The sequence below is a fragment of the Conger conger genome, chromosome 4 (genome assembly GCF_963514075.1).
Source record: "Conger conger chromosome 4, fConCon1.1, whole genome shotgun sequence".
NCBI classification, from domain to species: Eukaryota; Metazoa; Chordata; class Actinopteri; order Anguilliformes; family Congridae; genus Conger; species Conger conger.
Genome location: NC_083763.1, coordinates 5680704 through 5697378, shown reverse-complemented (window position 1 = coordinate 5697378; position 16675 = coordinate 5680704). Strand labels below are relative to the sequence as shown.

Sequence of the window (16675 nt, the reverse complement as noted above, 5' to 3'; positions counted from 1 at the left end):
GACTCTTTCTTATGGTGGAGTCATGAACACTGACCTTAACTGAGGCAGATGAGGCCTGCAGTTCTTTGGATGTTGTTGTGGGGTCTTTTGTGACCTCTTGGATGAGTCGTCGCTGCGCTCTTGGGGTAATTTTGGTCGGCCGGCCACTCCTGGGAAGGTTCACCACTGTTCCATATTTTCGCCATTTGTGGATAATGGCTCTCACTGTGGTTCGCTGGAGTCCCAAAGCTTTAGAAATGGCTTTATAACCTTTTCCAGACTGATAGATCTCAATTACTTTCTTTCTCATCTGTTCCTGAATTTCTTTAGATCTCGGCATGATGCTTTTGAGGATCATTTGGTCTACTTCACTTTGTCAGGCAGGTCCTATTTAAGTGATTTCTTGATTGAGAACAGGTGTGGCAGTAATCAGGCCTGGGTGTGGCTAGAGAAATTGAACTCAGGTTTGATAAACCACGGTTAAGTTATGTTTTAACAGGGGGGGCAATCACTTTTTCACACAGGGCCATGTAGGTTTGGATTTTTTTTCTCCCTTAATAATAAAAACCTTCATTTAAAAACTGCATTTTGTGTTTACTTGTGTTGTCTTTGAATAATATTTAAATTTGTTTGATGATCTGAAACATTTAAGTGTGACAAACATGCAAAAACATAAGAAATCAGGAAGGGGGCAAACACTTTTTCACACCACTGTATTTTTTCAGGGCATTAATTCTTATTTTGTAGCCACCTTCACATCATGTTACTAAAACAAGGAGCAGTACTGAGCTTAAACACACTAAATTAACTTAATAGATTATGCTACTGGTTTTTACATTTCTGTGTTTTGAATCCAGTGACAAAGACTATGGCAGACATTTTACTTGATTGTGTCAACTATTTTGTATGAGTACTGCACATGGTTTTCATTTGGAGTTTCACTGCAATAATGTAGTGGAAGGAAGACTTTGATTGTCTTTTATATGTTTGTTTTCTAATAATAAAAACTGATTAAGAAAATGTAACACTTTTTTCCCCTATGCTACCGCACTCTGTTATGTCTACCCATGTTAGGCAATGACAGGACAATGTCATCTTTCACACTATTAATTGGGATCCGTTTTCTGATTAGAAATCGCACATTAAGGTTTCTTAAGTGGATACATTGGGACACTCATACTGACTTCTGGGGCACATCTGGGTTTTAAAGGTTGTTCCTATGTCTTTTCAAATGAATGCTTCAAAAATGGATTTGCGGTGAAATCCTCTGAAGAAAAATCCGCGAATACTGTTTGACCGAAAGACCATGTGCAATCAAAAGCATCGTTTTAATAAAATCAAGCATTTTAAGATCTGAAGTGCTGCCCAATCAGTCGCGATGGGATTATAGAGTTTAGTGGATGCGACAGCGGGACAGCGCCACGTAACATGTAGTTATCCCCCACTCCACCAGGTGGCGGTATAAAACCTTTAAATTATTGTGCGCAAACCGTAGATATCCTCGGCGAAGAAGGGCGGTCGTGCTTGAGCCGAATCACTGACGCTTGCTTGCGTAGGCATTTAGCATGGTAGCAATATGTTGAAAGATGAAGCATCTCATTAGGTAAACAGCGTGGCATTTCGGAAGGTAAGACTTTACCATTCCGCACAGCATTCGGTATCTTCATGCAATAAGTTCATTCACTATTTCTGGATACACAACTAAAATGAAATCTTTGTTTTAAGTAACCTGGTTGGCTAGGTAGCTAATAACTAGCTAGTTGGACGAACATTATTTCTTGACATTGAGTTACCATTATGTCACGGCAGGTGGCTTGACAACTGGCTAACAGACTAGCAAATGTTAGTTCAACAGCCAGCTGTTGGCTCATCATAAAAAGCACTGTGGCTTAATTTGTTACAAGCTAACGTCAGCTAGCATATTCCTGAGTGGTTTCTTGCAAGCTGTGCAGTGTTGTTAAGCTAGCGAGCTTCGATATTGTCTCGCTACCTTGATTAACAATTAGCCCATGCGTATGGTTTACTTATGAATGTGTTGCATGTAACGTTAACTGATTACAGAACAAATACAGATTTAAATGAGGACAAACATGGGATCAAAAAACAAGAAGAGGGTGGTGCTTCCGTCCAGACCAGACCCACCGTCTGTGGAGCAGATCATCGAGGACATCAACAGAGCGTTTCCGAATGACCCAGTCTTCACTATTTTGCAGAACGGCACCCAAGGTACTCCCTGCAGTACCCATCAGTTATTATTATTTTTTGACGTTCTCTAGATTACTACGAACGAATGAAACTATGGGGACATTTAAAATATTTTGGGTGTATGATTTCATTTCTGTAGCAGTAGCACTTATGTAGAATTGTACAGAAATTGTATGGAACTTTCTTCGTTTAACGCTTGATTCGCCCCTCCAGGTGTGAAAACGGAGTCATCAGACGGTGAGGTGGAAACCCGTTATCAGCAGAGCCGACGATACCTGGAGCTGAACGACAGATTACAGGAGGCCCGCGGTCAGCTTATTCGCCAGAGGGAGGACCTTCGTGCTGTGGGAGAGAATTTACAGCGCACCGTTGAAGAGGTCAAGGGGAGAGCATTGTGATGTTACACAATAATAACTAGGGGACAATGTAGGTTTTCTGTACTCCTGATTATTCACGTTTTATTCAAGAACCGTTTCATTTGTACCAGAATGGAATGTCTTCCAGGACAGTGTACACATATTCTGTATACATGTTTGCACTGTGTGCCGAACGCATAACTCGGGATGGAAAAACCTATGACATTTTAGGTTTACATTTACATTACATGATGGCTATGCGACTGAAGGATTGAAGAATGTCCTTATCTGGTTCTGGTTTCTAATAACACATTGGTAAACATTGTCATTAAGAACGTGTGTACTATGAACCTTAATTCATGGATATTGGAAGTTCGATGACGGTGTGAAAACATTAGGGTGTTGTCACGGCAGCTCGTCTAGCCTTGTGTACTAGCCCATGTACCCAGGTAATGTAGATTTTATTCTCCATCATGCATCATATACCTGTTATTTGCTCGTTTCACACTGAAGTGAAATTTGGGATCAACATTAGTGTACAGATTTTGCTTGAGTTAATTCTTGTGAAGGTGTTCAAGTGGGAAATGTATGAATCAGTTATGAACTGATGCAATTTACTTTTAATTCCAGTATTCATTTATTTTCATTATGGTTAAAATGGCTTAATATAGCCTCACAGCAAGGAGGTCCTGGGTTCGAATCCCCGTCGGCCGGGGCCTCTCTGTGTGGAGTTTGCATGTTCTCCCCGTGTCTGCGTGGGTTTCCTCCGGGTACTCCGGTTTCCTCCCACAGTCCAAAGACATGCATGTTAGGCTGATTGGAGAGTCTAAATTGCCCATAGGTATGAGTGTGTGAGTGAATGGTGTGTGTGCCCTGCGATGGACTGGCGACCTGTCCAGGGTGTATTCCTGCCTTTCGCCCAATGTATGCTGGGATAGGCTCCAGCCCCCCTGCGACCCTGATCAGGATAAGCGGATTCAGATAATGGATGGATGGATGGATGGCTTAATATATTCAAATGGCCTAACAAACTACATTCATATTTATACATGATGGCTGTCATATGACCTTATTAAATATGTCCTCTCTGTCTCTTCATCCTCAAAGTTAAATGTATGGAATTGCACTAATAATTGGTAGCATCACCAAATTGGGTGCATTTTGATGTATATATTTTCCATGCTGTCCTTTTGTCTGGTTGTGGCACATTGGTCTAGTTTTACTTTACAGTTCTGACCTACAAAACTCATAACCTTCTTTTGACTATTCCTCATAACATGAATGGCTATATGATGAACTTGGTATTCGCATTATGATAATGGGCATAGTTGGTGCATCCTTTCTGAGTACATTTTGTCATGGTGGTCTCAATATTGACTGAATTTTACTTAACTTGCCCGCCAAAGCAAATACATTTGGAGTTTTGGCATGATATAGTTATGTACATTTATCTTCCTATACAGGTCCTGAGTACGTTTTTGGGCTTCAATAGTTATTTTAAAAATAACGAAATACGGTGTTCTCTGTTATGGATTGGGGTGGAAGGATGATAACCATGGGGATGTTGGCAGTATGCTGGATGGATGGATGGAAGGAAGAAACCACTCTTCTTTTCATGAAAACATTTATTGTGTGGATTCCTGTTCATTTAGTACATTAACTATTGCCTTTATAAATGCTGTACAGCCTTTCTGTCCTGTAATTTCCCTTTTAATCCCAAATACAGAGGTTATTACAGAAGAAAATAAAGTATCATTTTTCCAATACTTGCCTCACAGATGGTTTTCTGTGATGGCAATATGCCCTCCTTTTACCAGTTTTATCCAAGTGCCTTTCTTTAATACTGAAATATGGATCTCCTTCCAATTTGAACACAAGTGCAGACATTCTGTTTATTACAGTGATAAATGTGGAAGTGTGCTGAATATGCATATAAAACTACCCAAACATTTTTGTGGTCTGCTTTTCTCATGCCGAATACAAACCAACAAGTCTTTATGTTGGTTTACAGTCGCTCATCTGTTACCCAATATTGTGGTGTTTCCCAATATGTTACTACCCTGGTTGTGTTTTCAGTTGGACATTTTCACATTATATGGTAGTATTTTCAAAACTCTTCATTCATGATGAGTGACATAATGCAAATATCAATACTGTTGTGCCTCGCGCGCAAATACAACTGCGGTTTGGCGCACTTTCAGTGCTGATTACCGGGATCATCTCCCAAGCTCAGTCCTGCAGTTGAATACAGTAGGGCCCTGATGGCTGCATACACTCTAGATTGTTGTAACAGTATGTTACAACACCGTTGTAACGGTATGTGCTTAACTGGAGTGTGCATACAACAGGAGAAAGTAAAGTCAGTGGGACTATAATGAGAGCTGTCGCACATTGTGACGTAAAAACCGTACGTAGTTATTAAATTATAAGGGAGTTGACTATACTACTTAAAACTGAGTAAAACTGTGAATATGTTTATTAAATTCTGCAACCTGCCTTCTCTGTCCATTCCTTTTATTATCAGTGTCTCTCTGAATTACCTTGAGCTTATCTGATACTATAGGCAACATGTACTACCGTATAAGCAGATTTATTTACAGCAGGGGTGCACGACAAGGGCCGATCCGTTTCAGGATTTTTGTGCCAACTTCTGGTCTTAATTATTTAACTGACTCAATCATATCTTATCTGACCTAAGAGTATGAGTGCCGGCTACAGCTGCAGACTGCAAGTGTATCCAAATGATTTTATTGTGCTCAAGTACAGGCTTGAACCAGGGTAATTTATAGAGCTGTCCGCAAATTAAAAACAAGGCAATTGGTTGGAACAAAAAGCAGTACGCAGACCACGGCCCTCGAGGACCGGAGTTGTGCACCCCTCGGATTACAGCCATACAGTTGGATTAAATAGTCATTAATTCTGCCCAGCAGCATAGATTAAAAATGCTTTTTGTGTTCCCCTTTCTTAAAGAATGCCACCGGGGAGAACATCGTAGTCCAAGAGGTATGTACAGGTAGTGGATATTTAAGAGGCATGCGGTCAATAGCGGCACATAAAATCGTTTTTTGCTCACTGGGAAGCTTGTAGTGTAGAGGGAAAGGGAATACTGCTAAAGAAAAAGGGTTGCGTTATATTCCAGCAGTGCACATAGTTTGTGGTGCACTTTTTTGTCACTTCTGTTACTGGTGTGAAAGTGAAGGCTGGCTACTACTTTTCACAGTCTGAAGTCGGGTGAAAGGCCAAGCATTTATGTGGTGTAATATTATAACAAATGAGTATGTAATCAGTAAAAACTGATCACTAACGGTTGCTTTAGGAAGTTTTCGTAGTTCAGCAAGTCTTATCTTGTCAGTTTCTTCAGACAACAGTTTTTGAATCAGTCTTTTGTTTTAAATGTATGGTTAAGTAGCTTATCTGGGTTCTGACCCAGTGATTTGCATATTGTGTCAATTATTGGTTGCGCAGTTTATCCCACCAAAATTATGGTGATAGGCTGAATAACTGTATCTGATGACAGTGTCCTTCTTGTGTTCCTTTTGTACACAACACTTGTAACAGGCAATGGTTTATATACACATATAAAAAGTAATAAAATGCACATCCAACTGTTATGAGAACTTCTGCTTTTCAGTGATACTGTATATCACAAAGTTCCCCTTTGTTAACCTCCGCTATTGTCTTAAAATTGTTTCATGCATACATCCAACTTGAAAGAAAGAAGCAATTTGTCAGTTAAGTCTCATTGAAATATAGATACACAGCGTGCACCCTTAAGGACAAAGGAATTATTGACGTGACGAGATAGGAAAGTTTCAATCCCAGAGGTAAAAGGATCATTGTAAATTTACTCCTTATGAGAGTTCCACCTGAGTGTTTCATATTCAGGGGCGCAGTTGGAATCCTCGGATGCCAACAAAATTTATGGTACTCTGTGGCAGGTTGCTACGCTTCAAGTTGTTCTCTGGACTTTTCGTTGAGAGTCGAGGCTCTGAGCTGTGCGTCTTGCAGGCAGCAGGTCATAGGGCTGGGCGTATAGTTGAAGGGAGTGACCCTGACGGCCTTGCTTGGGGAGCTGGAACGGAAGTGGCCGACACCGCCGCCGTGCCCGTCTACCGAGTGGGACGTGGAAGTGGAGGCCGTGCTGTAGCTTTTGAAGGATCCGTCGGAATCTCCGTCTTGCACGTAGAGGCCATTCCCAGAGGTCGTGCTTCTCTTCCTCAGAAGAGCGACTTTAGCGGCTTCTTCGGACGCGACGGGCACGGCCTCGGGGGTCGGGGAGGTGCCCGAGGTGGTTTTGCTCGGGAAGTCCTCCGTTTGGACGGTGGCGTCGCTCGTTTTGCGAGACGGCGGCGAAATATTGGGTAGTTTACCCGGGAGAGTCGGAACCGTCCGTTTCTGCTCGTGAGGACTCGGCACCAGGGGCAGAGCGGTGGACGGCAGGGTGCTCTTTAGTATGTGGGGAACGTCCTCGTCCCGAATTCTCCTCCAGGTGACTTTGCCGTTGACGCGCGACGCGGGCTGGCGGTGCCTCTGCTTCGCGTCTTCCTCGCTCTTGGTTCTTCCGCTGGAGTCGGAGGACGAGGAGCGGACGGAGGCCTGGCTGGCGACTCGGCTCAGAACGTTTATGCTGGGCGATGAGGCGTGCCGCTGGAAGGCCTCTCTCTCCCGCTGCCAAGTTCCCGAGACGTGAGTCTTCTGAGGCGCCCTGCAGGGGCTCTCGGAGCTGGTTCTCCTGGCGGGACGCCTCACCGAGAGGTCTCGGTCACTAGAGCAGGCTCTGGAAAGACTTTGCCCAAGAAGTCCTTGCTCCTTCCCTTGCCTTTGTCCCTGACGCTGTCCGTGGGCTTGGGCGGCAGTCTTGAGCTCTTGGCAACGCGGTGAGCAGAGGAAGACGGCAGGGCCACCTGGTCGTGCTCGCCGAGGCGATGCACTCTGAGAGGTAGGTACTGAGCGTGAGGAATGGATCTCATTTGTTGAGACACATTTGGACGATTCCTTAATAAACGTCAGCTGTCTCAGGAAACCATTATGGTCACATTCACCATTGCTTGAATGGGTTGAAGTCATGCGTACTAACTCAACGCGATTTGCAGGTACGGGCCTTTTCCCTGACAACTGGGCGTTTTGTTTGCTGATACCTGAAGGCTGGTTGGTAACTAAAGGTGATATAGTCTTTGAAGGCATGGACTGTCTGGTTGAAGTCTGCATGAAGGGGATTCGTACAGGTGATTTCTGTGTCTTTTTGTGAGCTGGAGATTTTGTATTTGCAGTCTTCTGGTTTATCGGAGCAGAAGGCTTGCCCTTTTTTTCACATGGGCTAATGGCTGGTTTTGGTTTTGCATCTTTCTTCTGAGTGGTCTTGCTAATTTGTGAGGGGCATGTCCATTTCTTCTGTGGATGTTTTGAAGGAGTAGAGTTTTGAGATGACCCTGATGATGTGCTCTTTGATATCCTGGCAGGTGGTGTGGAACTTCTTTTAGGCAAAGAAAGTTCAGTGGAATCATTAGGTCTGCCTAATCTGTGCAAACTTCTAGACCTCTGCTGAGCTAGGTTTGGATTCTTCACTGGTGTTTCAGTCTTGGGTGATACTTTTTTTGTTGGCGGCCTCTGAGAGATATTTGTCTCTTTCTTAGGCATGTAGATCACTGTTCGTCCTCTGAAGACCACCGGCAGATTTGGAACAGGCTTACGTTGGGAAAAATCCAGCTGCGTTGAGTTTCTACCCTGTAACGCCTTGCCCCCTTTGTTATTTTCTTTCACGGTCTGCTTTTCCTCAACATTTTCTTGTGTTTGGAAAAGGTTTGTGCCTGCCGATACACCGGACATAAGTGAAAGCGTCGATTCAGACTCAGATGAAGGCTCTTGCGACTTGGATGCTGCCTGTAGCCTAGTAACAATTGAATTTGCTCCTTCTTGTATTGCTCTCCACTCAACACTATTAAGGTCTGAGTCTTTGTCAGATGCGCATTCATCACTTTCCAGGTCTTTTTCTGAATTCCAGCCTTCCGTACCCTTCTGGGTACTGTTCATCAGTTTCTGTTTCCTGTCTGCTTTCCGTTTTCTCGTAGAATGCTTCCTCCTTTGCTTTGGCATTGCGGAAGTTATGCATTTCTGTAAAAGGTCGTCCTCAGAGTCCAAACTGACTGAACTTGATGAGGTTTCATCGTATTGACCGTAGTTGTTCGGAGGCTTTGCTGCACTTCTAGTCTGGTTGGAGGGGACCTGGTGTCTATTTCTCGCCCACACTTGCTGAACTTTACTCTCACGCTCTTCAAGTTCAGCATCACTCAATGAGCTAAGCGATGAACTGAGAGAGTAGCATGGAGGCGTTTCGTCCATGATCAAATTGTGCTTGATCTTGTTAACAGCTTTGTATCTTGTTTGGGAGTTTGTAACCCAATCTGTGCTATTTGCACTATGGGTCAGTATACTACTCTTGCCTTCTTTCATTTTTTGTCTTCCTGTTCTTGTTATTCCCTCCTCCTCCTTGTCCACCTGATCATCATAGAAACAATATATGGCTTCCTCAGTGGGTGTTGGGTGGCGCATGGACTGAAATGCTAAGTTACCCTGTTTGCTGTAGAGTGCATTTTGATTCTGCAACATCTCTGTGCTTTGCTCTATAATCGGCAGGTCTAACTGTGGCAATTTCCTTAACCGATTCTGTGCCTGTTTTTTGATTAGATGGTTTGGTGACTGGTCTCTGCTTCTTTGTTGAGAGGTTTTTATCGTATGCTGTTTATTTTGCACAGGTAATCTTTGTGTGGCCGTGGCATGCTTGATTGCTCCAGTCATTTGGTTGGTTGTTATATCGGTCCGTCTAAACCTAGTAGGTCTATTAAAGTGTGAGAAAGCACGGAGCTCTTCAATTCTCTTTTCCTCTAGGTCTACAACTTCCTGTCTGTCCATACTTTTAGCTCGCCAGTGTCTCAACCCCCTATCTTTTAATGGGTACTGAAGTGTTTCATCACTTAAGGATGTAGTGCTTGAGAAGTTAACAGGGGTGCCTTCGGCTGAATCAGTGAAGGAGGAATCATCACGATAGAATTCCTGCTGCATCCCGGGTTTTCCGACAGAACACGTCTGATCGGAATTATTAGGAAGTATCATGTAGACTGGCAACTGCATAGACGTTTGAGCTTGAGGGGATAGTGTAGGCGCCAGAGATGTTCTGACTCTTCTGAACTTCGAAGGCATCGCTGAGTTTATGCACTCTTTGAGAATTTCAAAGTCGTCATCCGAGTTGCCCTCGCTGTATCTCTCCTGCTGGTCGACGATGGAAGAATTGTCATCCCCTACTTCCTCGGGCTGTTCGTGGGCCATAGGGAATGCCAAGGTGTTGTCCTTCTGGTGAAGCAGAGGCATGAGCTTCAGCTCCACATCCTTCTGGATGTAGTGCTCGTGAAGAGCCAGGGCACTCAGACTGGAGGCACACGAGAAGTTCTCCGTGGGCTTTTCCACCGTGAAGTAGATCATCGTGTCCAAGTCCGGAGGCAGGTTGAACCTCTCCTTGAAATCGGCGATCTCCATGAATTTACGCAAGCTGCTCTCCCACTGTCCTCCACCTTCTGTGGACTGCGTCTCCTGCCCACTTGGGTCGGCACAGCAGGGGGTTTTACTGCGGCTTGGGGGCATCGTCTGCCCTGGGCTGTCCGGGAGATCACTTGGGCTGATCGTCCCGCTGATCATCTCGCTGCAAGGGTCACTCAGTATGGAGCTGGCTATCGAGGGCGACTCAAAGCTTCCCAGCGAGCTTACGGAGCTACAGCGGCTCATGACCAGTGGAGTCTCATGGGTATAATTCTCAGAGGAAGTCGACGGGGTCCTGTCCTCAAGTCTGCCCGGTGAAATCGCTCTGAGGAATATCTTCTCCCGTTTAGCACAGCAGGGGATTTCGATGGGTTCTGACGGGGGGCTGGCGCTGCTTCCGAATGTTTTCGGATCCGTGACCATCAACTGGCTATCGGTCAGATCCGCCAGGGTTTCATCCTGCTCCTCTCTCCTCAACAGGTCGCACTCCTCCACCTCGATGATCTCCAGAGATGAGTCGCTCTCGAGCTCATTCTCGCTCTGACTCTGCCCGTCCAGAGCTCCGTCGCCAGAAGACAGCGAGGACAAAGAGCTACACCGCGAGAAGCAGATCGGCGTATTCTCCACTGAATACTTTTGCAGAGTCTCCATCTGTCCCATAGTCGGGCTCCGTGCGGCACTCATTGGGGAAAATTTAGTGATGCTCCCACCGGTCATAATCGTTGGCACCCAGGCTTGCCGTCTCATCGCCTGTGCTGCCTGTACGTTTATGGCAGTCTTAGCAACACCAAACTTGGCAACACTTTGTATCAATGGCACCTGTTGATAGGAGGGGGACAGCTTGATAGTCGGCATTCCGTCTTCAGATGAGACTTTTGTGGACGTAGTCGCTGGCGTCGGGGGTGGCGGCTCTTGACCCTTCTCCGTGTCTGTGCTACTTGGGTCTGCCACTCCCTCCCTGCTGTCCTCCGAATCCCGTTCTGGCAACTCCCTCTGACTGATCTCATTGAGGACGTGGTTAAACTCGTTGTTGAGATATCCTTGCTGGCACACCTTAAGATCCAGTCTATTGGGTCGCCTTTGCACCATCGCCGGTCTTGCTGAGGGCCGGATCTGGTCTTTGCCGCCACAGCATCCGTCACTTGTGCTGCTGCTGTTCAGGCTGTCCGTCGACAAGCTCGTGTGTGCTGTTTTGAGGCGCAGAAGGGCATGCGCTCTGCTCAAACGTTCCCGACGCGTGAAGCTGCTGGTATCTGAGAGTCGGCAAGGGGAGCACGACTTCGCCCTGGTTTCGTGCGGCTCATCTGAGCCACACTGCCAGTCTAAAAAGTGGTCTTCAGAGCTGAGGCTGAAGCTGTCTTCTGAGGAAGTGTGCATGGTGATGTCCTCCACTAGCTTGTCAATCTTGGCCACTGTGTTGGTGATCTTTGTGGCCAGTTTTTCTGCAGCAACTGAAACTTCATCATCTGGAGGTATGGACTTTTTGTCATCCTCCTTCTCTTGGTCCATGTCTTGCTCGGGTTCACTGCTCTTTTTGTTGCGAGGCTGGCCCTGAAGGAAGTTGGAGTTGTTGAGGAACATCGAAAGCATCGAGAAGCTCCCCGTGTCCAGGCTACTGGAGATGTTGGGTGCCTCGTCATCATCAAAACAGCCAGAATCCGATGCATAATCCTTTGCCAGGCTCTCAATGTGCCGTAGCGACTTGTTGATGCTCGGATGCTTGGGACTTTGCTTTTCAATCGAATGGAAAGTCTCCGCCAAGTTCTTGGCATCCAGCTCGGCCTCCAAGGCCTTCTGCTTCCTCATGTACAGCGAGGGCAGGCAGGACCCGGGAGATATAACGGCAGCGTCCTTGTACTTCAGAGGGCGGTTGGTGAGGAGGTTCCTGAGGGCGGCGGCGCTCCCCATCGCGATCATTTTGTGCTTGGAGTGGATGAGGTTGCGCAGCATGCTAACCGCCCCCAGGTCCCACAGCAGCTCCTGGTCCTTGGAGCTGCGGGCGGACAGGTTCCAGAGGGTCCCGCAGGCGTTGCTGACGATGGTCAGGCTGTGTGACCGCAGGTGCTGCAGCAGGGTTTGCAGGCAGTTGTGGTCTCTGAGGACTTGCCTGTTGGGAAGAGAGGACCAGGAAATAAATCATTAGAAGACAAGGGTAACGCTTTATTTGAAGGCTAAATGCATAATTCTTGCAAGACACCTTTATAAACATTACATCACGCCTGACATAAACATGCATAGCCATTCAAAAAGATCTGTTCTACTTGGTGTCAACTGTCATTACGTCATTAGGTTCAATGTCAATACGACATTGAGAGTGACATGATGACCATTTATTTACAGCGGAACAGACATTCATGAATGGTTTTACTGTATGTGTTTATGTCAGGTGTCATGTACCCTTTATGTAGGTCTCATGTAAGGATTATGCATACTGCCCTTTTTTACCGAAGACCAAAAAAAGAAAAAAAGAAAAAAGGATTTCTGGAAATTAACTGAAGATCCAAAACAAAAATTAGTACTTGGCGGCAGCACCTGGCCTACTGCGCACACGCGGCTCTGTAAAAGGTGAGTAGTTACCTGTACTCCTCGCGCGTGGCCACCAGGCTCGACACGTTGCGCAGAATGCCCCCGCCGCTCTCGATGATGGCCAGCGAGTTGGTCTGGCACCTGTAGGTGAGCGTGCTGACGAGGAAGCCCAGCGCTCCGTCCACGGAGCAGATCGCCACTTTGTTCTCCGTGCTGTGCGCCGACAGGTTCCACAGCGCACTCAGGAGGCTCTTCAGAGTGGACTCCTGGAAATCAAAGAGGATAATTTACTGCCTTTATTGTCTTTTATGCAACAGTCTTTTCATGATGTTAATGCAGTAGTTAAGTAAATGACTGACATTAACATTTAACAAGACTATGTTAATTTATGAATATTGGATCCAATTAATCTGGCAAAATGTATTTATTTATTTATTTACTTATTCATTACTCCCACACATACAAAATGGGTGATGTAGAGCAGTGTTTCTCAACTCCAGACCTTGGGACCCACTTGCTAGACGGTTTTTGTTGTAACCAAGAACTCACACAAACTGATTTAATGACTGCACCAATCCAACCACCAAAAATGCCCTTGATTAGTAAAAATCAGGTGTGTGAGTTCCTGATTACTACAAAAACCTTCTGGCAAGTGGGTCCTGGGGACTGGAGTTGAGAAACACTAATGTAGAGAACAACCACAGTAGGGAAGAGAAGTCTCACCTTGGTGGCCTGAAGGGCACAGCTAATAAGACCCGACACACTTCCGACTTCTCTCAGGGTCTTCTTGCTGTTGATATCAGCTCGCCAGGACAAGTTCCTCAGAATACTGGACACTACCTGTGTGCAGGTGGGAATAGAAACCATAAGCTTCCTCTGCATAAGATTAGGTTTTCCATATATGTAAATTGACATGAGATTTTCTATACGTTTTATTTTTTCAGATTTTTCCCTTTTCTCCCAATTTAGTCGCCAATTGTAGCCAATTCCAATTAGAGCAAATGTCAGATACACCGTCCGCACCCTGCCCCCTGGCGGGCCGAGGAAGAGCGACACACCTTCTTCAAGACATCTCATCTCTCTAAACGTGTCTGTGATTCCGAGGCGTCCAAGGTGCTTATTGTGCGGCGATCAGCTAACCCTGCCAAGACCCTCCCTCTGGAGCAGCGAGCCAATTATGCCGCTCCACGTGAGCCGGCCAAACTTGGCTTTTTTGGAATCGAACCCCGGTCCCCGGTGTGCAACTGCAGCGAACTGCAACCGCAAGTCTGTATACGTTTTGTATGTGAAAAAATTGCCGATTGTAAGGCTTGCATAAAGGCACAAAATGAGTGTGAGTCATTTCTGGAGAAAATACACAAATGTCGTCCTACCTGGTGCAGTTCCTCACTATCGGATTCAAGCTGTGCAACGATGGCCTTCAGACAGCTTTTCTTTGAACACAGAGTGGCCTAAAAATATATTAAAATTAGTCACTCATTTAATCCGCTTGCTTTTGCAGCCATGGCTTAGTATTATTTTTCAGTCATAACATTCATTATGAAATACATGAGTCTGCCAGATCCTTTTCCTTCACCAGTTAGAATCTGCTGTCTGGTATACAAAATGAGTGTATGCTGAATGAAATCCTCTGGAAAAATATGGTGAAAATGGATAATACATCATACTACATATTATATGCTGTTGCAAAGTCCCAGATAGCTAGGAAGCTGCTGCCTGTGTCAGTATGAAACGTGTTTGCGATCACAAATTATCAGTAAGTAATAAATGATGAAACACTTTGTAACATAATAATTATATAACTGTTGCTGTAAGTTGCATGATGAATGTAACACAATTGCCCTTGTAATACACTGACTTGCCTCTAGGGGTGCATGTACCGCAGGCTGGGAACTAACTGATGCCATACAATCTCATTCACACACTTCATTCTAACAAAGGCAGAATATACAAATGTCGAAATTCGGGATTTGGCACAGGAACTAAGTTTCACTTGGACAGTTCCTAAGGCAGTGACAGTCTGACACTGGTATGGCCCCCCACCTTGTTGACCACGTCTCCGAAGGTGAGGTTTGTGAGCGCCATGCCGGCGTATCTCCTCAGGGCCATGTTGAGCGGGTCGTTCTGCATGCCGTACAGCTCCTGGTCCAGGTGCAGGAGTTCTGCCACCGCTTGTAGGCCCCCTGGTGGACACGAGGCGTTGTTACCGACACGAGGAGTCATTACCGACACGAGGCATCGTTACAGACATGACGTTGCATATAGAGTAGTCACGCAAAGCATTTATGTCTCCCTGCATAGGTGCAATTTACAGAAGGATCATGTATCATAAAATGAACCGTAAGCCCCCCCAACCGCCCTATAAATGACACCCCTGTGTGTGTGTGTGTGTGTCCTACTTTGAAACAGAACTTTTTGACATACCGTACTCTGTGATTCATTAAAGTACTGTATGTGTGGACATTGTGAGTGCATTCATCTACAATTCAAATATGAACTTTGGGCAGGTACGGAACCAGCAAAAAAAAATAAAAATAAAAAAGACGTTTGACCGAGAGTTTGGTTTGCTGGGAGATATGAAATGATGTGCAGCTTAGCTAAAATGGCTGCCGTAGAGATGGCTCATTCTCTGAGGTGTGTCCTCACCCAGTTCATTCATGGCCCGTCGGTACTCTTCCTCAAAGGAGAGCTTCATGACGGCACACATGGCCTGACAGATCTGAGGCTCCACCGGCTCCGGGAAGTCTGAGTAAAATCAAACAACAACAAAAAAAAATGATTTAAAAACACAGTATAGGCCAGTGCCACTAATCATCAGCTTAAAAGATCTCTAGCTGTTGAATGAGGTGTGCTTTGTTAGGGTTGGTTGTCTAGGTAGATCTCCAGGAACAGGGTTGGACAGCCCTGCTATACACTCTCAGAAAGAAAGGTATGAAAAAAGGGGTACAAATGCTTGTCACTCAGGCGGGACCCTATACTATAGGTACATAAAAATGCCTGCCATTTACCATTTACCATTTAAAATTGTTCCCCTAGCCAGGAATATACAATTCATTTGTAAGTCTTTTTGCCAATACCAAATACAAAGGAAGAACATATTTTGTTCTTTCAGGGTATATATTTGTACATATACCTGTAGCATAGCGGTTAAGGCACATGACTGGGACCTGCAAGGTTGCTGGTTCAATCCCCAGTCTAGCCACAATAAGATCCGCACATCCGTTGGGCCCTTGAGTATGGCCCTTAACCCTGCATTGCTCCAGGGGAGGATTGTCTCCTGCTTAGTCTAATCAACTGTACGTCGGTCTGGATAAGAGCGTCTGCCAAATGACATTAATGTAGTGTAGTGTACCTTTATTTCTGAGAGTGCAGGCGATATAGGAATAACACTTTTGATGAGGTGGGCCCCATTCCTGACTCTGTACCCGCTATCACAGTTCCATCTCCTCACAGCCTGTACCTGAGGCCCCTCCGGTGGAGGGCAGCCGCGCGCGGGTCTCCATCCAGTCCCAGCCGGTCTCGCTGTGGCAGCGGAGCTGCTCCAGCACGTGCAGCACCCTCATCTCCCGCCTGGCCTGCCCCTCGTCGGGCTGCGAGTACACGATGTTGTGCAGGGCGGCCCCGGCCCGGGACCGGGCCTCGCGGCTGCAGCCCCCTCCGCCGCCCCCGCCCCCGCCGGCCGTCTCCCCCCCGGCCCCGTCGTGCAGGATCTGCACCAGCAGCGGGACGCAGCCGGACTTGCGCATGGCCACGCAGCTCTCCTGCGAGCTGGACATGGCCAGCAGGGTGCGGGACATCTCCTCCCGGTCCCGGGTGGCCAGCATGGACAGCAGCCAGAACACCATCTCCACCTGGCGGGGCGGAGACAATGACGAGGCGGCCATTTTGTTTAACGGTTTTGGCGGATGTACAAAATAAAGAGGGAGCCATTTTGTTTTACGGTTTGAGTGGATGTACACAATAAAGGGGGAGCCATTTTGTTTTACGGTTTTAGATAAACAATGTGATGAGGAGGGAGCCATTTTGTCTTACAATTTTAGACACACAGTAACATCAACTTATTGAGCACATATGGTCAG

The 16675-nt window shown here is 46.0% G+C and overlaps 2 protein-coding genes across 2 annotated transcripts in view; one reads left to right on the top strand and one right to left on the bottom strand.

Annotated features, from left to right (window-relative positions):
• Positions 1-1481: 1481 nt before the first annotated feature.
• Positions 1482-5036, top strand: c4h19orf25 (chromosome 4 C19orf25 homolog). The gene is made up of 3 exons (XM_061238757.1): positions 1482-1606; positions 2041-2205; positions 2398-5036. Exons 2-3 carry the CDS (start codon positions 2058-2060, stop codon positions 2580-2582), a joined length of 333 nt encoding a protein of 110 aa, XP_061094741.1. The 5' UTR covers positions 1482-1606; positions 2041-2057; the 3' UTR covers positions 2583-5036.
• Positions 4148-16675, bottom strand: part of apc2 (APC regulator of WNT signaling pathway 2) — a 34377-nt gene continuing 21849 nt past the window's right edge. Inside the window, exons 9-16 of the mRNA XM_061238756.1 lie at positions 16051-16447; positions 15243-15341; positions 14640-14779; positions 13970-14047; positions 13320-13436; positions 12648-12862; positions 8358-12177; positions 4148-8312 (exon numbers count right to left, since the gene is read on the bottom strand). Coding sequence (XP_061094740.1) covers positions 6483-8312; positions 8358-12177; positions 12648-12862; positions 13320-13436; positions 13970-14047; positions 14640-14779; positions 15243-15341; positions 16051-16447 — 6696 coding nt within the window. The 3' untranslated portion in view covers positions 4148-6482. The remainder of the gene's footprint in view (positions 8313-8357; positions 12178-12647; positions 12863-13319; positions 13437-13969; positions 14048-14639; positions 14780-15242; positions 15342-16050; positions 16448-16675) is intronic.